Below are 23,647 nucleotides of genomic sequence, written 5' to 3'. Positions count from 1 at the left end.
TTATTTTATGATGAATAAGCTTGTAAGATATGAAATAAATATTTTATGACTAAACAAAAGGTTAGAACGATTTGAAATAGATAATTATTCTAATAGTTTTAACTATTTAAACTAGTTCGGTAAATATATTTATTTTTTAAATCTCTTACTTATTAATTTTTGAAATATTATTAAATTAGTATTATTTTTAACTGAATAAGCTTCTATAATCAGAAACAATTATTTTATAACAAAATAAAGATTTTAACAATTTGAAATTGATAATTATTCAAATAGTCATAACTATTTAAACTAGTTCGGTAAACATATTTATTTTTTAAATATGTTATTTATTAATTTTTGAAATACTAATCAATTAATATTATTTTATTTCAAATAAGCTTGTATGATAAAAAAAAACAATTGTTTTATGACAAAACAAAAAGATCATAATGATTTGAAATAGATAATCATTCAAATGACCATAATTATTTTTAAAAATTTTTACATAATAATTTAGGAAATATTAATAAATCATTATTATTTTATTTCATCTAAGCTTGTGTTAATTGAAACAATTGTTTAATGAGAAATTAAAAGGTTATAACAATTTTAAATAGACTATTGCTCAAATAATAATAACTATTTGAACTTGTTTGCTAAACATATTTTTTTTAAATCTCTTTCTTATTAATTTTTCGAATGTTAATAAATTAGTATTAATTTATTCTGAATAGGCTTGAATTGACTAAAACCTTCATTTTATAACTAGAGAAAATGTTAGAACAATATGAAATAGATAAATTATTCTAATAGTCTTAACCATTTAAACTGATTTAGTAAACAAATTTATTTTTTAAATCTCTTACTTATTAATTTTTGAAATATTATTAAATCAGTATTATTTTAATCATATAAGCTTGTATGACCAAAACAATTGTTTTAGGACAAAAGAAAAAGTCATAATAATTTGAAATACTTAATCATCAATATAATCTTAACTATTTGAACCGGTTCGATAATTAGATCTATTTTTTAATTTTCTTGGTTATTCGTTGATATGATCTTAACTATTTGAACTAGGTTGAAAATTAGATTTATTTTTTTAATTTTCTTGGTTATTAAGTTTTGAAATATTATTAAATTAGTATTATTTTATTTCGAATAAAATAGTATGAACAGAACCAATTGTTTGATAACAAAATAAAAGCTAATAACTATTTGAAATGGTTTGGTAAGTAGATTTACTTTTAAATCTTCTACTGATTAATTTTTTAAATATTAATATATTAGTATTATTTTATTTCGAATAAACTTATATTAACAAAAACAATTGCTTTATGACAAAATAAAAAGTAATAATGATTTGAAATAGATAATTGTTCAAATAATTATAATTGTTTGAACTGGTTCGGTAAACAGAATTATTTTTCAAATCTCTTGCTTATTAATTTTTGAAATATTAATAAATTCATTTTATTTTATTCCGAATAAGCTAGTATGAATTGAACAAAAGGTCATAACAATTTAAAACAGATAAGTGTTCATAGTTTTAACTATTTGAACTGGTTTCATAAAAAAAATTATTTTTTAAATCTCTTAGTTATTAATTTTTGAAATATTATTAGGTTAGTATTTTTTATTTCAAATAAGTTTGTATGAACAGAAATAATTGATTTATGATAGTACGAAAGGTTATAATGATTTGAAATATACAATTAGTCAAATAGTTATAACTATTTAAACTATTTTGGTAAACAGATTTATGTTTTAAATCTCTCATTAATTTTTGAAATATTAATAAATTAATATTATTTTATTCCAAATAAGCTTGTATGATCAAAAACAATTGTTATATGACCAAACAATAGGTAATAACGATTTAAAATAGATAATTGGTGAAATGGCCATAATTATTTGAATTGATTCGATAAATAGATTCACTTTTTAAATCACTTATTAATTTTTGAAATATTAATAAATTAGTATTACTTTATTTAAAATAAGCTTGTATGAACTAAAATAATTATTTTATAACTGAACAAAAGGTTATAACTATTTGAATTTATTCAATAAACAAATTTATGTTTTTAAACTCTTGCTTATTAATTTTGGAAATATTAAGAAATTTGTAGTATTTTATTTTGGATAAGCTTTTATAAATTGAAACAATTGTTTTATGTCAAAACAAAATGTCATATGATTTTAAATAAATAATTATTCAAATAATCATAATTATTTGAACTTATTTGATAAACAAATTTATTTTTTAAATTCCCTACTTATTAATTTTTAAAATATTAATAAATTAATATTATTTTATTTCAAATAGGTTGTATGATGAAAAACAATTATTTTATGACAAAAGAAAAGTTCATAACAATTTGAAACAAATAATTGTTCAAATGGCCATAATTATTTGAATCAATTTGATAAACTAACTTATTTTTTAAATCTCTAACTTATCAATTTTTAAAATATTAATAAGATAATGTTATTTATTTTAAATAAGCTGTTATGAACTGAAACAATTATTTTATGATAGAACAAAAGGTCGTATTTATTTTAAATAGATAATTATTCAAATAGTCATAATTATTTGAACTTGTTTGGTAAGCAAATTTATTTTTTAAAATTTATTGTTTATTAATTTTCTGAATGTTAATAAATTAGTATTATTTTATTTCAAATAAGCATGTATAAACTAAAAAAATTATTTTTGACTAAATAAAAGGTTTGAATGATTTCTAAGAGTCTTAACTATTTGAACTAGTTCGACAAACACATTTATTTTTTAAATCTTTTACTTACTAATTTTTATAATATTATTAATTTAGCAATATTTTACTCTGAATAAGGTTGTGTAAACAGAAACAATTGTTTTATGACAAAATAAAAATCATAACTATGTGAGATGGATAATTGTTCAAATAATCATAACTATTTGAATTGGTTCGATAAATAAATTTAGCTTTAAATCTCTTATTAATTTTTGAAATATTAATAAATTATTATTATTTTATTTTGAATAATTTTGTATGAATGGAAACAATTATTTTACGATAAAACAAAATGTCATAATGATTTGAAATAGATAATAGCTTAAATGGACATGATTATTTGAACTTGTTCGATAAATAGAATTATTTTTTAAATCTCTAACTTATTAATTTTTAGAATATCAACAAATTAGTATTATTTTATTTCAAATAAACTTGTAAGAATAGAAAATATTGTTTCATGACAAAACAAAATATCATAACAATTTGAAATAAATAATTATTCAAATATCTATAACTATTTGAACTCGCTTGGTAAACAAATTTATCTTTTAAATTTTTTACTTATTAATTTTTGAAATTTTAATAAATTAGAATTATTTTGTTCCAAATAAGCTTTTATGAACAGAAACAATTGGTTTATGACAAATAAAAGGTCATAACAATTTAAAATAGATAATTGTTTAAATAGTTATAACTATTTGAACGTGTTTAGAAAACATATTTATTTTTTAAATTTTTACTTATTAATTTTTGAAATATTAATAAATTTATATTATTTTATTCAAAATAAACTTGCATGAATAGAACCAACTATTTTATGACAAAACAAAATAACATAATGTTTTGAAATAGATAATTGTTCAAATAGTCATAACTATTTGAACATGTTTGGTAAACAGATTTATTTCTTACTTCTCTTACTTATTAATTTTTTGAATATTAATCAAATAGCATTATTTTTTTTCAAATAAGCTTATATGAATTGAAACAATTGTTTTATTACAAAACTAAAGGTCACAATAATTTGAAATAGATAATTATTCAAATAGTCAAGACTATTTGAACTTGTTTAGAAAACATATTTATTTTTTAAATCTTTTACTTATTAATTGTTGAAATATTAATAAATTAATATTATTTTAATCTGAATAAGCTTGCATGAACAGAAACAATTGTTTTATGACACAACAAAAAGTCATAACAATTTGAAATAAATAATTATTCAAATAATCACAAAGATTTGAACTTGTTCAATAAATAGATTTATTTTTTAAATCTTTTACTTATTAATTGTCTTAATATTAATAAATTTGTATTATATTATTTGAAATAAGCTTGTATGAACAGAAAAAAAATTATTTTATGACAAAACAAAAGGTTACAGCAATTTCAAATAGATAATTATTGAAATAGTCATAATTATTTAAACTTGTTCGATAAACAAATTCATTTTTTAAATCTCTTAATTATTAATTTTCATAATATTAATAACTTATTATTATTTTATTTTGAATAAGCTTATATGAATTAAAATAATTTTTTTATGACAAAATAAAATGTCATAACGATTTGAAATAGATAATTATTCAAATAGTCATGACTATTTAATCTAGTTCGATAAACATATTTATTTTTATAATTTTTTACTTATTAATTATCAAAATATTAATAAAGTCGTATTATTTTAATCTAAATAAGCTTGTATAAACATAAACAATTATTTTATAACAGAATAAAATGTCATAACGATTTGAAATAAATAATTTATCAAATAGTCATAACTATTTGAACTCGTTTGATAAATAGATTTATTTTTTAAATTTCTTACTAATTTTTGAAATATTAATAGATTAGTATTACTTTATTATGAACAAACTTATATGAATAAAAATATTTGTTTTATGACAAAACAAAAAGTCATAATGATTTGAAATAGATAATTGTTCACATTAGATAATTGTTCACATAGTCATAATTATTTAAATTGGTTAGGTAAACAGAATTATTTTTAAATCTCTTATTAATTTTTGAAATATTAATAAATTCATTTTATTTTATTCCAAATAAGCTAGTATGAATTCAAAAAAAAAACTTAGTTTATAACAAAACAAAAGGTCATAACGATTTGAAATAGATAAGTGTTCATATAGTCTTAAATATTTGAATAAGTTTGACAAATAAATTTATTTTTTAATTCTCTAAGTTATTAATTTTTGAAATATTATTATATTAGTATTATTTTATTCTAAATAAGTTTATATGAACAAAAATAACTGTTTTATGATAGAACAAAAGGTTATAATAATTTGAAGTTTACAATTGTTCAAATAGTCATATATTTGAACTAGTTTGATAAACAGATTTATTTTTTAAATCTCTTATTAATTTTTAAAAGAGTAATAAATTAGTATTATTTTATTACAAATAAGCTTGAATGATCAAAAATAATTGTTATATAACCAAACAAAAGGCTATAATTTTCGGTAAATAGATAATTATTCATATAATCTTAATTATTTGAACTATATAAGCAAACAGATTTATTTTTTAAATCTCTTATCAGAATATTATTAAATTAGTATTATTTTATTCTGAATAAACTTATATGAACTGAAACAATTATTTTATAACAGAAAAAAAGTTATAACGATTTGAAATAAATAATTGTTCAAATAGGAACTGCTTCGGTAAATAGATTTATTTTTTAAATCTTTTTCTTATTACTTTTTGAAATATTGATAAATTAATATTATTTTATTCTGAATAGGCTTGTATAAAGGAAAAACAATTGTTTAATGACAAAACAAAAGTTCCTAATGATTTGAAATAGATAATTGTTCAAATGATCATATTTATTTGAATTGATTCGATAAATTGACTTATTTTTTTAAATCTTTAACTTATAAATTTTCAAAATATTAATAAAGTAATATTATTTTATTTTGGATAAACTTTTATGAACTGAAAAAATTATTTTATGATAAAACAAAAGGTCATATTTATTCTAAATATATAATTACTTAAATAGTTATAACTATTTGAATTTGTTCAGTAAACAGATTTATTTTTTAAAATTTGTTGCTTATTAATATTTTGAATGTTAATAAATTAGTATTATTTTATTATGAATAAGCATGTATGAGTTGAAAATTATTTTATGACTAAAGAAAAAGTTAGAATGATTTAAAATAGATAATTATTCTAATAGTCTTAACTATTTAAACTAATACAGTAAGCACATTTATTTTTTAAATCTCTTACTTATTAATTTTTAAAATATTATTATTTTAGCATTATTTTACTCTGAATAAGCTTGTATGAACAGAAACAAAAGATTAAAATAATTTGAAATATATAGTTGTTCAAATAGTCATAACTATTTGAATTGGTTTAAAAAATAAATTTATTTTTTAAATCTCCTACTTATTAATTTTTGAAATATTAATAAATTAGTATTATTTTATTTTGAATAGGCTTTTATGATGAAAAACAATTATTTTATGACAAAACAAAAGTTCATAATGATTTGAAATAGATAATTGTTCAAATACCCATAATTATTTGAATTGATTTGATAAACTGATTTATGTTGTAAATCTCTAACTTATCAATTTTTAAAATATTAATAAAGTAATCTTATTTTATTTCGAATAAGTTTTTATAAATTGAAACAATTGCTTTATAATAAAGTAAAAAGTCATACCGATTTTAAAAAGATAATTGTGCAAATAGTCATAACTATTTGAACTTATTCGATAAAAAGATTTATTTTTTAATTTCTTGCTTATTAATTTTCTAAATGTTAATAAATTAGTGTTATTTTATTTTGAATAAGCGTGTATGAATTGAAACAATTATTTTACGACTAAACAAAAGGTCATAATGATTTGAAATAATAATTGTTCTAATAGTCCTAACTATTCAAATTGGTTTGGCAAACACATTTATTTTTTGAAATTCTTACTTATTAATTTCTAGAATATTATTAATTTAGCAATATTTTACTTTGAATATGTGTGTATAAATAAAAATAAATATTTTAAGACAAACAAAGGTCATAACGATTTGAGATAGATAATTGTTTATTAGTCATAACTATTTGAATTAATTTGGTAAAGAGATTTAGTTTTTAAATCTCTTATTAATTTTTGAAATAGTAATAAATTAATATTATTTTGTTCTAAATAGTTTTGTATGAATAGAAACAATTGTTTTATGATAAAATAAAATGTCATAATGATTTGAAATAGATAATAATTTAAATGGACATGACTATTTGAACTTGTTTGGTAAATAGATTAATTTTTTAAATCTTCAACTTATTAATTTTTAGAATATTAATCAATTAGCATTATTTTATTCTGAATAAACTTGTATAAATAGAAACAATTGTTTTATGACAAAATAAAAGATCATAACTATTTGAAATAAATAATTATTTGAGCTTACTTGGTAAACAGATTTAGTTTTTAAAATATTTTACTTATTAATTTTTGAAATATTAATAAATTTATATTATCTTATTTGAAATAAACTTGCATAAATAAAACCAATTGTTTTATGACAAAACAAAAGGTCATAATATTTTGAAATAAATAATTGTTTAAATAGTCATAATTATTTGAACTTATTTGGTAAATAGATTCTTTTTTTAAAATTCTCTTACTCTTTAATTTTCAAAATATTTTATTCCAAATAAGTTTGTATGAACAAAAACAACTGTTTTATGGTAAACAAAAGATTATAACAATTTGAAATAGATAATTATTCAAATAGTTAAAACTATTTGAATTGGTTCAGCAAATAGATTTATTTTTTAAATCTCTTATTAATTCTTGAAATATTAAAAAATTAGTATTATTAATAATAAGTTATGCATATTTAATAGCATTTTAAGAAATCAATTTTTTATATTAAAAGTAGTTTTAGTCAATATCCCTTGTAAATATATAAATAGACATCATTGATGATTACATCGACATAATAATAGTTCTTGATTGCTTAAAATATTTTTTTTAGAATATATTTATAAATCAATATTTTTTAATTAGTAAAATTCAAGTAAGTACGCATTTTTTTACTATAAAATTAAATTACAAAATGATTTATAAGACATAAATAAGTATAAATCAAAAACAGAAGTAAGTGATCATGAAAAAGAAAACATTATGTATTTATTTTATTTGAAGCAACAAAAACTTTATAACAATATGTTTTTAAATCAAAATAAAGAATTTAAATGAATTTAATGATGATCGATTACTTCACAAATTTATAAAATTGAAAACAAAAATCCACTACAAAAAAAGTTAAAAGAAAAAGCTCAAGAAAAAGCATAAAATAAAGAAGAAAAAGAAGTACAAAATCCAATTTGATTGTGATAGAAAACAATTTTTGAAAAAATATATAAAAAATGAATGAAGATGATGACCAAAAACCAAAAAAACTTAAAAGAAAACTTCTAAAAAAAGTTAAAATAAAGAAAGATTAAATATTTATTCTTTATTAGAATTTTAGTTCAAAATTTTTGTTATATTTATTTTTTTCAAACTTAAATTTATATTTCCAATTTAATTTAATATAATGATAGTTATTTCAATTTTATTACTATAAAGGTATTAAAATTATTTTTATTATATTAGAATTATAATTTAGTTAACAATTTCATGCTATATAATATATATTTATAACAAATTTCTTGATTTTAAAGGTTTGTAAGTAATAATTTAATATTTTATATCATAAAAATTTTTAAGTACTTAAATGAAGATGATTTAAAGATCTATCCCTTTTGCTTGTAATACTACATTTTGGCATCTTCTGCTTCATGGTTTACGCTTGGAGGAATGTCTTATTTGATGTTCCAAGTAGGTGGCGAGCTTAATTTTCTCCAGATAATTGAGATTGCCTTTTACAATATAGTAATGATCAAAATTTTGATATGGTATGCATGAATTGGTCTTGCATATAACAGCAGCTAAAAGTGACAACCAAGATTAAAAAAGTGCATTGTGTAGTAATTTTCTAATAAAAAAATATAAACTAGTCAATTATCTTCTTACCTTGGGAACTGTTAGACATGATTCTCTTATGCAATGATCAATATGAAATGTAGTTTGGCCATTTTTGCTCTTGGTTCTTTGATCCACTCTTTTATCCTATATCAAGTATCGAACAATCCAAATTTTAACTCCAATAATTGCCAAATGCAAAGATGTATTTCCATCATTATCAGGTTGGTTTATAAGTCCTTCTATTTTTGTTGTTTCCAGCATATACCTGATGACATTACCTTTCCCATTAAGGATAGCAGCATGTAGAGCATTGTGCCCACATAAATCAAGAAGTTTCTATAGATTCTAGACATTTTCAAATGATCTTTCTTATAACATTAACATGACCATTGCTAACTGTAACATGAAGTGGTGAGTGACCATGTTTGTCCAATATATATACAACACTATTATCAAGATCCAATAATTGTTTCAGTATTTTATAGTGGAGAGAGGCTCTTCCATGATGGTTAACTTCTTTGATCAACATGGCTTGGCTCTTATAAGGGCTTGTATGATACCTTATGTTTACACAGGAAATTTGTTAAGATAAAAAAAACTAGAAGCACTATCAAAGGGAAATACTTAGCAAAAATCTAATATCTCTATTTTGGTATAGAAATTAGAATTGTAAGCGTTTTGAAACAGTAAGAACTACAATGTTGTGTAAGAGAAATTTGTGAAAATAAATGAACCAAACATGAAAATTACCATAATGGTTTTCAATGGCAGTAGCATGTAAAGCTGTTTGGCCATCTGAAACCTTAGAAGCTACGAACTTATTTGTTGATGTCATAATTTTCATTCACTATCTCTAGCTTTCCTTCTCTGGAAGCAAGATTCGAAGGCAATTCACCAGCAAATTTTTCTAAAAAAGCCAACTTAAGATCGACCTTTAACAAGAGTTGAATCATTCTAAGATGAACATTCCCGAGAGTTTCATGTAAAACTATGTTGTTTTTCTTGTTAACCATTCTCAGAATCTCAAACTTGCTAATGATTTCATCTTTATTAGTTTCTTTTCAACCTGCCCTTATAGCAATATGTAAAGGTATATTTTCATCTAAATTCTGCTTTATCAGAAGTGATCCATGCTTGCCATAAATCTCACTGATAATAATCTTGTGTCCAAATTTCATAGATGTGTTTTCCTTGGGTGTTACTTTTAAAAGTAGTATTGGATTTTGATATAGAAAATGTTTGAAGGAACAAACTTTGCCTAACTTGACATATTGGTTGAATTTTGGATCCATTGAATGATCATATCTAGAATTGTTAACGGGTAAAGCTTTTGATTCCCTAACTACATTATAAAAAAAAAGGTATATTCTCTTTTACAATTTGGCTTTATACAACATTTAGTCAAAATATCACCGGTTTGCCTTTTTATAGATTGAAATATAGCTTTTGCTTTAACTTTTACTAAATGAAAATAAAATATACATAGGTAGAAAATCATTTTAGGTAATAAATTCAATATAATTGGCCAACATGAACTATTTCAAAGGGTCCAAGTTTGTGACTTGACGAAAGCACAATATTACAAAAAGTTGCATGAAGGAAAAAGACAATGAAAAGTTATTTACAAACTTAAAAAGAAAAACAAAATTTTAAAGTTTTCAAAGATGACAGCTTCGTGACTTTTCAAGTCATGTGCAATTTAATAGTCTAAAGTTTTGTTGTTTCTTTGGATAAAAGTTGCTTAAAGGCACAAAACATGAAAACAAATGCTAATCTTTTAAATATAAAATATTTGAAGCAGGCCAAACAAAACAGGACTATCTTATTTTGCAAAAAAATTTTTTTACTGCAGTTGCCTCAACGTTATCTTCAATTACATGATTGATTGAAATTATTGAAATCAACATTTATTTTGTTGTCAAACATAAATCATAATCTGACCAATTTCAAAACACAATAATTCATTTTATATGGCACAAAAAATATGTATTTATCATATTTTGTTCAGATTAATTTTAAAATTGAATCAAAATAATTTGTTAAACAATTTTTTTTTTTTGTATCTACTCGATTTAAAAGATACTTTCATTAATTATTATCTCAATAAATATTTTGAATTTATTAAACCATCAAATAAATTGAACAAATTAAATTTCATTCTAATTAATTTGGATTTGAAATTATTATGAGAGGGCTCAATAAAACATTGTGGCTTATCTTATTTTAAATTCTTATTATTTTATTTTTTAATTTTAATTTCTTTGAAAAAAAAATCAAAATAATAAAAAAAGGAGAAAGCTTGAAAACTCTAAATGGTCAAAATTCAAATAATTCCATCGTTGAATTCAAGCCGATTGCCCACTGTATTGTTGTCTAACCTGCCAGCACAAAAATTGTAAAGTCTTTCTCAAATCTCATAAAATCGAAAATTTGAATTAAAGTGTTTCTTAAATCTAAAAAAATTGGGGATTTGAACTGGATCTGGCCAAAAATTGAGGCGAGAGAGGAGGCCAATTTTTGGACGAAGAAGGCAATGCCAAAAATCCAACAAGCCATTGCCTCCACCGGCAACCATGTGTACCACCATACCTTCCCGCCTTAAACCGCCACCACCATCCCATTCCCTTTCCTTTGCCAGCCGATCGCCAACCCAACCCCACCGATCTCCCCCCCAGGAACAGCTCCCATCTCCCACCTACCCTCCACCCACAGCCCTACTGAGATAGCCATCGAAACTGCCAACAAGTAAATAGCAACTGTCACAGCCAAAAACAAAAAATAAAAAAACCAAGCCAACAAAGCCAAAAAAAAAAAAAATTGCAAACAACCACAGGGCTCTATTGTGGAATCCATCGGGAAAAAAAAAAAAAAGAAACAGAAAAGGGCCCGTTGAGGATGAAAAGGGCTTTTGGTCATGGGATTTTTTTTGTTTTTATGAGTGATTTGGGAGAGTATTTTTAAGATTTTGGGAAAGGAAAGAAAAGAGCTATTTTTTTGGGCAGTGGGAGCGACGGCGGTGTATGGAGGTCAGCGCGGGCGAGGAGACTTTTGGATGATCTGAACCGGTAGAAAGGAAGGATGGAAAGGGAGAAACAACATACTTTGGTTTTAGGACGACCGGATGGCGAGAAGAGGGTGAACGGCGGTTTAAAATTTCGGGTTAAAGTTTCAGATCTAAGCTATTATGAGGTGATTTGCAAAAAACAGAGGCTGAATCTGAGACAAGAAGGAAGAGAGGAGTCCACGGCTGAAATTTTGGAGTCAACTGACGCTGAACGGCGGCCGGGTCAGCTACCGTCGCTGGGATCTGGGTTAGGGGAGAGTGGCCGGCTGTGTCTTTTTTGGAGAGAAAATGTTGCATTTGATACAAAAAACGGAAAACTCAGGTTTGATGCTCCTGACCCAACCCTCTTACAATGTTTGTATTTAGCAAAGTGATCAATGAATAAGGAATTGTCTAATGATGTTGTTGATAAGGTATGTGCCCCTGACATTTTTATATTTTATCTAATTACAGGTATGCACAGTATAAGAGAATATTAGAGGAAATTGACAAGTATAAAGGTGGTTTGGAGGTATTTTCTCTTGGCTATGAGAGGCTTGGCTTCACATGTAGGTTACCATTCTTCCAAATATCTAATTGTTAGCATGGGCGTATTTTTCATAACTGTAATGTTCCATATTAATTGTAGCTCCCATGGTTGCATGTTATTGCTTTTTACACTAAATGTAATTTGTTTTGATTTATTACTCTTTTCAATTCAAAAGGAGCAATTTTCAATTAAATAAAATTAGTGTTGGAATATTCTTGTGATTGATTTGTGTTGGAATAGCGTACATGATTTTCTAGATCTTTTATTTTTATATGTTTAATATTTAGGCAGATCAATCTAATAAAGAAATAAGTTCCTTGACGCTCAACAAAGTGTGGAGCAAGTATTTGGTTCTTTGGTGCAAGAAAAAATCGAGAATTTTATTAAAGTCCTTAGAATTAGTCCTTTATCTATTATTTCACTTTTATATGTTTATTTTATTTATTTATTTATTTATTTGTGAATGTCTTCCCCGTGTTTCCTTTATCATTTCTTTGTATTACATTGCTTAATAGCTATCTTGTTAACTTTAATTTTTAGTAAAAATGTTATTCTCCATTCATGTTTTTTTTTTTTTTGTCTTAGAAGTTGTTTTATGATAAGCTGATATTGCTCTTTTTCAACATAATCTCATATGGCTTTCAGTGAGACAAGAATAACTTACAGGGAGTGGGCACCAGGAGTTAGGGTTTTTTATGCATCATTTTAACATTTTGAGATTTTAACCATTAATCTTACTAACTTCTATGCAATCAAAAAAGTCTTATTAACTTCTAGGTGTTTCATATTCTCTTCAATTTTTGTGGTTATTTTACTGTATTTTCTTTTTCAGTTAGTGGCACTGATTGGAAATTTTAACAATTGGAACCCTAATGCAGATATTATGAGCCGGGTGTGTTATGCTTTTTTGTGCAAGAATAAATGCCACGTGTGCATTGAATTGATATTTTCCATGTCTGTAAGAACTGACCTGCCATTGATGGGTTACTTGACATTAAGTGAAGTTCATAATAATTGAGCAATACTTTAGTAGGTGCACCTACAAGTGATTTTCTTTGATTGCTTTCTGAATCTTCTCCTTCTATACATGACATAAATAATGCAGTCACAAGATGGAGTTGGTGCTGTCAAAATATCAGTAACTCCGCACTTTGTTTCTGAGGCAACTTTCTTGCAATTTTATATCTATTGATGAACTACACATCATTTGTGTTGCTTTTAATGAGCTATTGTCTCCCCTGCTTTTCTCTTTGACTTTGACCAATGTGCTTTGCGATGTACGCCTTAAGAAACTGTAGTATTTGCAATACCAACCGTGCATAAGTAAATGCTTATATCTTCTCTAAATGCACATGTTGAAAGAAGTTAAAAGTTATGTAAGTTTGGTTTGTCAAAACACTTAGCTTAATGTTGAATCTGAATGTAAACATGTGTGTTGATTTACATTGGCAGTGATCTATTGTCTATTTCTATGTTTAAATAACATCTAGTGTTTAATACTACAAATATTAATTGTTTTTTAACAGAATGAGTTTAGTGTCTGGGAGATCTTTTGGCCTAATAATGCTAATGGTTCACCACCAATTCCCCATGGTTCTCAAGTGAAGGTAAATTACCTATAGATGAATATAAGTTTGGCTCTCGAAAGTTGTTGTGCTTACATTCAAATGCTACCTGTTTATTATTTCCTTTTTCCACTTTTTAAGTCAATAAAAAGAAACTATAAAAACTTGCAACTCTTTCCTTGTAGATCAACAATGTATTTAACCTTTTGATCATGACCTGTGGACCAGGAACCTTTAAGTATGATGCTTTTTTCTTTACACTGATCCTATTACATGTGTATATGGTTTGAATAAATCATTGGTTTGTACTACAACCTTCACAATAATTAATTATTAGAATTCATGACATAAAGGCATTGAAGTATTTGATGGGGTGGTCTCCGAGTCAAGCAAAATTAGTCAAGGTAGCTGAGTTCAAATCCAACTAACTCCCGCCCTAAAAAGAAGGGAGAAAGAAAGAAAAGATAAAGATGAAAAAAACAAAAACATTTCTCTGGTATTACTAAATAACGAGTATTACTTTAGTTAATGACAATGCAAATGCCAAATAGCTAGTGACTTAGATCTCTGTTAACTGCTTTGCATATAGAAATATCTTAAATAGCAGTTTCAAATCAATAACATAGAAGTTGGTTTGATTGCATTTTATTATGATTCTTCACCCATTTCTAAAACCCATTAAGAAGCCTAAATTTGCAATTAAACCAAAATTTATCTCTAGTTTTCATCATACTGTCATTTAAAGAAAATTTGTCCCACAAACACCTTCAGTCTTTATCTTCCATGCTACATTTTGATATGGTTAATCCATTTCTTAGCTTTCTTAATATTATCAACTCTGAGATGCAGGAGCCAATAATTAGCACATATGCCAACTTTAGAGATGATGTGCTTCCCCACATTAAAAGACTTGGATATAATGCTGTTCAAATCATGGCTATTCAAGAGCACTCGTATTATGCTAGATTTGGGTATTATCTCCATCAAAATATCAGCTCATCTTTATTTGTTGTTGTTTATGTTTGTTAACTTGTACTAAAATGTTATGTTTTGGAGGTAAACAGAAATATTTCTTCAGAATTGAGTTTTTGTTATGGAAACTAACCTCTTCTACTTTTAACAAGTTGCATTTAATATGTTGCAGCTATGATGTGACAAACTTCTTTGCACCAAGCAGCCGTTTTGGAACCCTTGATGATCTTAAGTCACTGATAGATAGGGCTCATGAGTTGGGTCTACTTGTTCTTATGGATATTGTGCACAGGTAATAATTGGACTTGCAGGAGAATATCATTTCTAGAAACACACTCTTCAGCTTTATTAGCTGTTAAAGTTTTTGTGCAAATGATTTTTCCCAGTTTTTTCGTACCTAAAATGAAAATATAAACCCTTTTTCTTCTTCTTTTCTTGCTTAGACTGTATGGTCATTCTTCCAATAGACTTGATGCAAATATGGCCATGAGAATATAGGCTGTTGTTGGTCCTTACTCTTACTATGTTTTTTCTAGTTGTTTTTGGCTTCCTAAAAGGTTTCTAAAGAACAAACCTAAAAGGGAGAAAGCAAAGTCATAATTGTTTGAAAATATATATGATTAAATGCAATAGAATTTGTAGTATAATTGTTCTATTCAAGGAGGAATCATAGTATTTTGTTCTATAAGAGATTATATTTTTTATTTTTAATTCTTTTAAAGTATTATTGTCTTTTCTACCCAAATGTACTTTCTGCTTCTGGAAGCAAAAAGCTAGTAGCAAAAACAACTACCGAATGGAATCTTATTGTATTGTTTACAATGAAAGTTTTTTATCTTTTGCATGTCGTTAATGTTAAATTCTTTTCTAAGCTATAGCAAATTTTTATTCAAGTATTTGCTCTGTTGCTTTGAGTAAGTAATCTTTTGCTATAAGTCTCAATTAATTTTTATTCTTTAGTTAAATTAAGTTATTAATTAATTTTCTCATCCATCTTTGTGTTTGACTGATGTTTGACGAATACAGCCATGCATCTAATAATGCGTTAGATGGATTGAACATGTTTGATGGAACCAATGCTCATTACTTCCACTCGAGGTCAAAGGGTCACAACTGGATGTGGGATTTTCGCCTTTTTAATTGTGGAAGCTGGGAAGTAGTACTTCTATTGAAACTTCTCTTAAACAATAGCTTGTTGAAAGATTTTGGCTTCCTTCCATCCTATTGTGTGTAAATATTAATTTTTACTTGTTGCTTTAGCTACAAAGGTTTCTTCTTTAAAATCCAAGATGGTGGCTGGAAGAATACAAGTTTGATGGGTTCAGATTTGATGTTGCGACTTCAATGATGTACACCTATCATGGGTTGCAATTAATATCTGGGTGAGTTTACAGATTTTCTTTTCTGCTTGATGTTATATAATAAGTTACTCGCATGTTTAGATGTTAATCATCAAAGTTTTGACTTTATGTTATATAGAGAAGTAGAACTGATGTAACTTTTGGTTCTTGTAAGTGGTGAAGCATCATTTCTCTATGTTTGTTTCTTAGCTAAATTCTCTTGAGGACTAAAGGTTTTTAGTGTCATTGCATCTTTATAATGTATTATCTTAGCTTAACCTTTGTTTTCTTGAACTTGCTGTAGGTAGCATCTACTAGAAACTACAATGAGTACTTTGGAAATGCAATTGATGTAGATGCTGTTGTCAATCTGATGCTGGTTAATCATATGATTCATGGGCTATATCCTCAGGCTGTCACCGTTGGTTTGAGCATACTTCGACTTATAATTGTTTATTTGTTCTAGAATTATGCTGTCTGCTTTAAGTCCCCTGTCTCTTCTACAGCAATATTTGTTGAACTGGGTTGCGTAAATGGAATGGGGTTTCAATACTTTTTTACGTGATCCATGAGGATGCTAAGTGTAGAAATGGTTTTGGAAAAGTATGCACAGATGTACTTGTGTGTGCGTAAGCATACCAAACATTTGTGTATTGTACATGTTTTTCTAACTCTCTACCGCTTCATCACTTCTCTTCATGCATCAGTTGAATCCATATGCCATAAATAAGTAGATTTCCTTGCTAGTTGTTAAGTGTTTTGATATTGTAGAATGAACTAAAGAATTGTTAAAAATGCTTGTAGTAAATTGAACTAAATTTTATTGTAGACCAAGAGTTATGGAAACATAGCAACTAAAGATGCCAAAAATGAAAATTCCAAAAACACTTGAAGGGAACAGACAAGAATATCTAGAAATTTTAAAATATCCTTGCTTTTCACATATTTCATCTTTTGTGCAAATAATTCACCTAAAGAGCTACTAGCACAATAAAAGGTAATTTATGTTTTACCCTTTAGAAATATTAGCATAGTAAGGAACATTTAATTGATAAAATGTTTATATTGGAGTGATTTAGTTGCAGATTTTCATATATTATTTGCAAAAATAACATTCTTTAAGTTCTATTAATATTGAAGAGGAAAAGAAACAATAGTTGAAGGTAGACTTCCACCATTTTAAATTGTCATCTGTCATAATAATCAATTCTTCCCTGCTTTTCTCTTTGACTCAAACCATGTGCTCTAAGATGTATGCCTTAAGAAACTGTAGTATTTGCAATACCAGCTGCTGTCTCTTCTATAGCAACATTTGTTGCACTGGGTTGCGTAAATGGATTGGGGTTTCAATACTTTTTTACGTGATCCATGAGGATGTTAAGTGTAGAAATGGTCTCTAAGATGTATGCCTTAAGAAACTGTAGTATTTGCAATACCAGCTGTTCATAAGTCAATTGCTTATATCTTCTCTAAATGCACATGTCGAAAGAAGTTAAAAGTTTTTTAAGTTTGGTTTGTCAAGACACTTAGCTTAATGTTAAATCTGAATGTAAACATGGATCTTTTTATATGTATGTGAGCATGAATATTCTTCTTAATGGACCAAGGATTGGGTCTGGTGCAGTTGGTATTCTTAAAAGCTCCAAATAGAAAAGTGAAGAAGATAAACATTGTCAAAGTTTTTATAATTAAGTGCAAAAGTCACCTTGCTTATGTAACAATTAATTGTATCAGCTAATTCATATATTTAATGTCATGCAATCTCAAGTATAAAAGGGAAGGTGACTGTGTTCTAAGTGCTTAGAAAGCTGTGTTGATTTACACTGGCAGTGATCTATTGTCTATTTCTATATTTAAATAACATCTAGTGTTTAATTCTACAAATATTAATTATTTTTTAACAGAATGAGTTTGGTGTATGGGAGATCTTTTAGCTAATAATGCTTATGGTTCACCACCAATTCCCCATGGTTCTCAAGTGGAGGTAAATTACCTGTAGATGAACATAAGTTTGGCTTTTGAAACTTATTGTGCTTGCATTCAAATGCTACTTGTTTATTATTTTCTTTTTCCACTTTTTAAGTCAGAGTAAAAAGAAACTATTAAAACTTGCAATTCTTTCCCTGTAGATCAACAAGGTATTTAACCTTTTGACCATGATCTATGGACCAGGTACCTTTAAGTATGATGCTTTTTTTTTAACACTGATCTTATTGCATGTGTATATGGTTTGAATAAATCATTGGTTGTAGTACAACGTTCACGATAATTAATTACTAGAATTCATGACATAAAGGCATTGAAGTATTTAGTGGGGCGGTCGCTAAGTCAAGCAAAATTATTCAAGGTAGCTAAGTTCAAATCCAACTAACTCCTATCCTAAAAGGAAGGGAGAAAAAAAGAAAGGATGAAGATGGAAAAAAAAATATTTTTTTGCTAGACTGTTATGATCATGTCAATTATCATTCATCCAAACTTATTTTTCCATGTGTCCATTTTAACTTTTTGGCTATATAATTATAGATTCGTATGGAAACTCCATCTGGGATTAAGGACTCCATTCTTGCTTGGATCAAGTGCTCTGTTCAAGCACCAGGTGAAATCCCATACAACGGAATATACTATGATCCGCTAGAAGAGGTATAATTAGTGGCTGTTTGATCTTTTGGTTTTGTTGAAAAGATTAGATAACTTATTTCAAACCATAAGCAGTTGAAATATTTGGAGCTTTGGGAAAATTAGAAATACCAACTAATGTTTATAATAATTTTAAAATGATTGCATGTGTGTGAAGATACATAAACAAAAGCATGCATGCATGCCTGCACACAAATATGATTAATTGATATATAAACGAATAATTAATTTCTTATTCTTCTTAGAGTAGGTTGTTTTGATGAACGTCTGCCTTTATAACATTAATATTAACATCAATGCCTTTAAAGGTTTTTAAGAAAACAATTTTGATTGGTTCTTTTTCATATATGAAGTCAGTTTCTAAATTGTGTTCTCGCTTGTTCAGATTTAATCACTGCATAGCACAGTCAACTTAGTTTAGTCTATAATATGTGTCTTATCTCAAATTTTTCTACTCTTTATCCTGACTAATGATTTTTATACTATAACAGGAAAAGTATGTATACAAACACTCCCAGCCAAAAGGACCAAAATCACTTAAGTCTATGAATCACATGTTGGAATGGGTAGCATGGTATGCATCTTCCTTTCCCTTGCAGTAACAAAATGTTTTTCAACTCTTTTGTCTCTGCTGAATTGCGTTTCCTTGATTTATTTAGTCTTAAAAGAGGAAACCTTAAGTTTGATAAAAAGCTTCATTAAATGCTATCATGTGTGATCATATTTTTTATGCTATTTCTTTCAACCTTTCCTATGAAGTGTTCTTGCAAGGTTTTGAGACTGAAAAGTAAAAAATGAGGTTTTATAAGACAATACATTTTACAGGAAAATTTGTCGTAGTATTTGTATTTAAACTATCAATTTTACCTCCCCTCCCCCTCCTAAAAAAAAAAAACAAAAGGAAGATAAACATTTTGACTTGCATTGAACATCTTTAAGAGCTTCAAATAGTATAGCTATCTAGAAAGGCCTGTAAATTTTGAAACGAAACTTTCCTGGCCTCTCTTAAAGAGAAAATTTGTCAAATTAAGCTAGCAAAAAGCAACATAGGTGCATACGGCCTACTTTCGTGTTCTTTAGTTAAAGGAAGTCCTTCCATTTGGATTATACTAAATAATGAGTATTACTTTAGTTAATGATAATGCAAATGCCAAACAGCTAGTGACTTGGATCTCTATTAACAGCTTTGTGTATAGAAATATCTTAAATAACAGTTTCAAATCAATAACATAGAAGTTGGTTTGATTGCATTTCATTATGATTCTTCACCCATTTCTAAAACCCATTATCATTCAAATAAAATTTGTCCCACAAACTCCTTCAATGGTATACTTTGGTATGGTTAATCCATTTCCTAGTTTTCTTAATGTTATCAACTCTGAGATGCAGGAGCCAATAATTAACACATTTGCCAACTTTAGAGATGATATGCTTCCCCGCATTAAAAGAATTGGATATAATGCTTGTTCAAATCATGGCTGTTCAAGAGCACTCATATTATGCTTGATTTGGGTATTTTCTCCATCAAAATATCAGCTTATCTTTATTTGTTGCTGTTTTGTTAACTTGTACTAAAATGTTATGTTTTGGATGTAAACAGAAATATTTCTTCAGAATTTAATTTTGGTTATGGAAACTAACCTCTTCTACTTTTAACAAGTTGCATTTAATATGTTGCAGCTATGATGTGACAAACTTCTTTGCACCAAGCAGTTGTTTTGGAACCCCTAATAATCTTAAGTCATTGATAGATAGGGCTCACGAGTTGGGTCTACTTGTTCTTATGGATATTGTGCGTAGTAATAATTGGACTTGTAGGAGAATATCATTTCTAGAAACACACCCTTCAGCTTTATTTCCTGTTACAGTTTTTGTGCAAATGGTTTTTCCTAGCTTTTTCGTACCAAAAATGAAAATATAAACTCTTTTTCTTCTTCTTTTCCTGCGTAGATTGTATGGTCATTCTTCCAGTAAACTTGATGCAAAAGTGGTCATGAGAATTTAGGCTGTTATTGGTCTTTACTCTTACTATGTTTTTTCTAGTTGCTTTTGGCTTCCTAAAAGGTTTCTAAAGAACAAACCTAAAAGGGAAAAAGCAAAGTCATAATTGTTTGAAAATATATATGATTAAATGAGTAGAATTTGTAGTATAATTGTTCTATTAAAAGAGGAATCATAGTATTTTGTTCTACAAGAGATTATATTTTTTATTTTTAATTCTTTAAAGTATTATTGTCTTTCTATCCGAATGAACTTTATGCTTCTGGACGCAAAAAGCTAGTAGCAAAAACAACTAACAAATGGAATCTTACTATATTGTTTGCAATGAAAGTTTTTATCTTTTGCATGTCGTTAATGTTAAATTCTTTTCTAAGCTGTAGCAAATTTTTATTTAAGTATTCACTCTGTTGCTTTGAGTAAGTAATCTTTTGCTATAAGTCTCAGTTAATTTTTGTTCTTTAGTTAATTTAAGTTATTAATTAATTTTTCATCCATCTTTGTATCTAACTGATGTTTGACAAATACAGCCATGCATCTAATAATGTGTTAGATGGATTGAACATGTTTGATGGAACCGATGCTCATTACTTCCACTCGGGGTCAAGAGGTCACCACAGGATGTGGGATTCTCGCCTTTTTAATTATGGAAGCTGGGAAGTATGTACTTCTACTGAAACTTCTCTTAAACAATAGCTTGTTGAAAGATTTTGGCTTCCTTCCATCCTATTGTGTGTAAATATTAATTTTTACTTGTTGCTTTAGGTACAAAGGTTTCTTCTTTCAAATGCAAGATGGTGGCTATAAGAATACAGGTTTGGTGGCTTCAAATTTGATGTTGTGACTTTAATGATGTACACCTATCATGGGTTGCAGGTAATATCAGAATGAGTTTGTAGATTTTCTATTTTGCTTGGTGTTATATAATAAGTTACTTGCATATTCAGATGTTAATTATCAAAGTTGACTTTATGTTATATAGAGAAGTAGAACTGATGTAACATTTGGTTTTTTTAGTGATGAAGCATCATTTCTCTATGTTTGTTTCTTAACTAAATTCTCTTGAGGACTAAAGGTTTTTAGTGTCATTGCATCTTTATAATTTATTATCCCAGCTTAACTTTTGTTTTCTTGAACTTGCTGTAGGTAGCATTTATTGGAAACTACAATGAGTACTTCAAAAATGCAATTGATGCAGATGTTATTGTCTATCTGATGCAGGTTAATCATATGATTCATGGAGTTTATCCTGAGGCTATCACCATTGGTGAAGATGTATGTTCTATAACTCTTTTTTGAGTCACATTGAGTATCCTTCAACTTATAATCATTTATCTATCCTAGAATTATAATGTCTGCTTTAAGTCCCCTGTCTCTTTTACAACAACATTTGTTGCACTAGGTTGCATAAATGGAATGGGGTTTCAATGCTTTTTTACGTGATCCATGAGGATGCTAAGTGTAGAAATGGTTTTGAAAAAGTTTGCACACGTACTTGTGTGTGTGTAATCCTACCAAACATTTGTGTATTGTACATGTTTTTCTAACTCTCTACCGCTTCATCACTTCTCTTCATGCATCAATTGAATCCATATGCCATAAATAAGTAGATTTCCTTGCTAGTAGTTAAGTGTTTTGATATTGTAGAATGAACTAAAGAATTGTTAAAAATGCTTGTTGTAAATTGAACTAATTTTTATTGTAGACCAAGAGTTATGGAAACATAACAACTAAAGATGCCAAAAATGAAAATTCCAAAAACACTTGAAGGGAACGACCAAGAATCTCTAGAAATCTTAAAATATCCTTGCTTTTCATGTATTTCATCTTTTGTGCAAATAATTCACCAAAAGAGCACAATAAAAGGTAATTTATGTTTTACACTTTAGAAATATTAGCATAGTAAGGAACATTTAATTGATAAAATGTTTATATTGAAGTGATTTAGTTGCAGATTTTCATATATTATTTGCAAAAATAACATTCTATAAGTTCTATGAACATTGAAGAGGAAAAGAAACAATAGTTGAAGGTAGACTTCCACCGTCTTAAATTGTCATCTGTCATAATAATCAATTAAATAATCAGTAAAACCAATAAAGGATAATACTTAAGTGGAATGTAATCGAGATGAGTAATTCTTTTGAGAAAATGTCAATATTCTTTATCTTCGTTATGCTAATTGTGCAATTGTGTATGCTACAGGTGAGTGGAATGCCTGCATTTTGCCTTCCTGTCCAAGATGGTGTCAAATTTGATTATCGACTGCACATGGCCATTGTTAATAAGTGGATTGAGCTTGATTTTTGAAAAATGCTAAATTGATTATATATTGATTTCTTGTGAAAATTTTGAAATATATTTTGTGTTTGATTGTTATGTCACAATTTATTTGATTGTTAGCTAATTTATCTTAATTAAAATATATTATTGGCTCATCTATTGTTTATGTCATGTGTGCTTATATGAATATGATTAAACTTTATTTGATATAGTTGCAACATGGATTAAGTGATTTTCTTATAATGCTTATGTTTGTCTTAAATCATTGTTGATTATAGTTTATAATTTGTGTAGATATATTTATGCTTTTGTGATGAAATTTTTTTGATTATGTTTTTGATGATAAGTGTCTTTTCTGAGTTTTTTGAATTTTATAGGGTTTTAAATTGGTTTTGACATATTTTTTCGTGATTTACTGAATATATATATATATGAATATTGAATATGTTTATTTTGGGTTCATAAATAATCTAAAAGGTTTGA

The 23,647-nt window shown here is 26.4% G+C and overlaps 1 protein-coding gene and 1 pseudogene across 5 annotated transcripts; both read left to right on the top strand.

The window, feature by feature from the left end:
- Window positions 1-11,114: 11,114 nt before the first annotated feature.
- Window positions 11,115-16,798, top strand: LOC111284147 (1,4-alpha-glucan-branching enzyme 1, chloroplastic/amyloplastic-like). Of its 4 annotated transcripts, XM_089750818.1 has the most exons (9): window positions 11,115-12,162; window positions 12,294-12,351; window positions 13,202-13,261; window positions 13,896-13,976; window positions 14,784-14,905; window positions 15,079-15,198; window positions 15,933-16,288; window positions 16,551-16,671; window positions 16,753-16,798. In XM_089750818.1, the coding sequence occupies exons 1-7, from the start codon at window positions 11,855-11,857 to the stop codon at window positions 16,138-16,140; spliced, it is 957 nt and encodes a 318-aa protein (XP_089606944.1). In that variant the 5' UTR covers window positions 11,115-11,854; the 3' UTR covers window positions 16,141-16,288; window positions 16,551-16,671; window positions 16,753-16,798. The 4 variants fall into 4 exon arrangements, with proteins under 4 accessions (XP_089606944.1, XP_089606947.1, XP_089606942.1 ...); XM_089750821.1 differs by having other exon boundaries at window positions 16,555-16,798; XM_089750816.1 differs by having other exon boundaries at window positions 16,551-16,798.
- A 451-nt stretch (window positions 16,799-17,249) lies between these two features.
- LOC111284136 (1,4-alpha-glucan-branching enzyme 2-2, chloroplastic/amyloplastic-like) lies at window positions 17,250-23,319 on the top strand (annotated as a pseudogene). The gene is made up of 7 exons (XR_016331544.1): window positions 17,250-18,230; window positions 18,770-18,886; window positions 19,375-19,457; window positions 21,412-21,541; window positions 21,647-21,757; window positions 22,028-22,156; window positions 23,087-23,319. The product of XR_016331544.1 is annotated as a 1,4-alpha-glucan-branching enzyme 2-2, chloroplastic/amyloplastic-like (transcript).
- The last annotated feature ends 328 nt before the right edge of the window (window positions 23,320-23,647 follow it).

Source organism: Durio zibethinus, chromosome 2, assembly GCF_047325235.1.
Source record: "Durio zibethinus cultivar Kanyao isolate XHJ-2024 chromosome 2, ASM4732523v1, whole genome shotgun sequence".
Taxonomy (NCBI): domain Eukaryota; kingdom Viridiplantae; phylum Streptophyta; class Magnoliopsida; order Malvales; family Malvaceae; genus Durio; species Durio zibethinus.
The sequence above is the reverse complement of the archived record's forward strand: the minus strand, read 5'-3'. Positions and strand labels throughout refer to the sequence as shown.

What these genes read in the sequence shown, in the direction of transcription:
- LOC111284147 (XM_089750821.1), top strand. Translation starts at nt 11,855, where the DNA reads ATGGAAAGGGAGAAACAACATACTTTGGTTTTAGGACGACCGGATGGC. An exon ending in CCCATGGTTCTCAAGTGAAG is followed by an intron (nt 13,977 to 14,783) that starts GTAAATTACCTA and finishes TCTGAGATGCAG; the next exon opens with GAGCCAATAATTAGCACATA. An exon ending in CTTATGGATATTGTGCACAG is followed by an intron (nt 15,199 to 15,932) that starts GTAATAATTGGA and finishes TGACGAATACAG; the next exon opens with CCATGCATCTAATAATGCGT.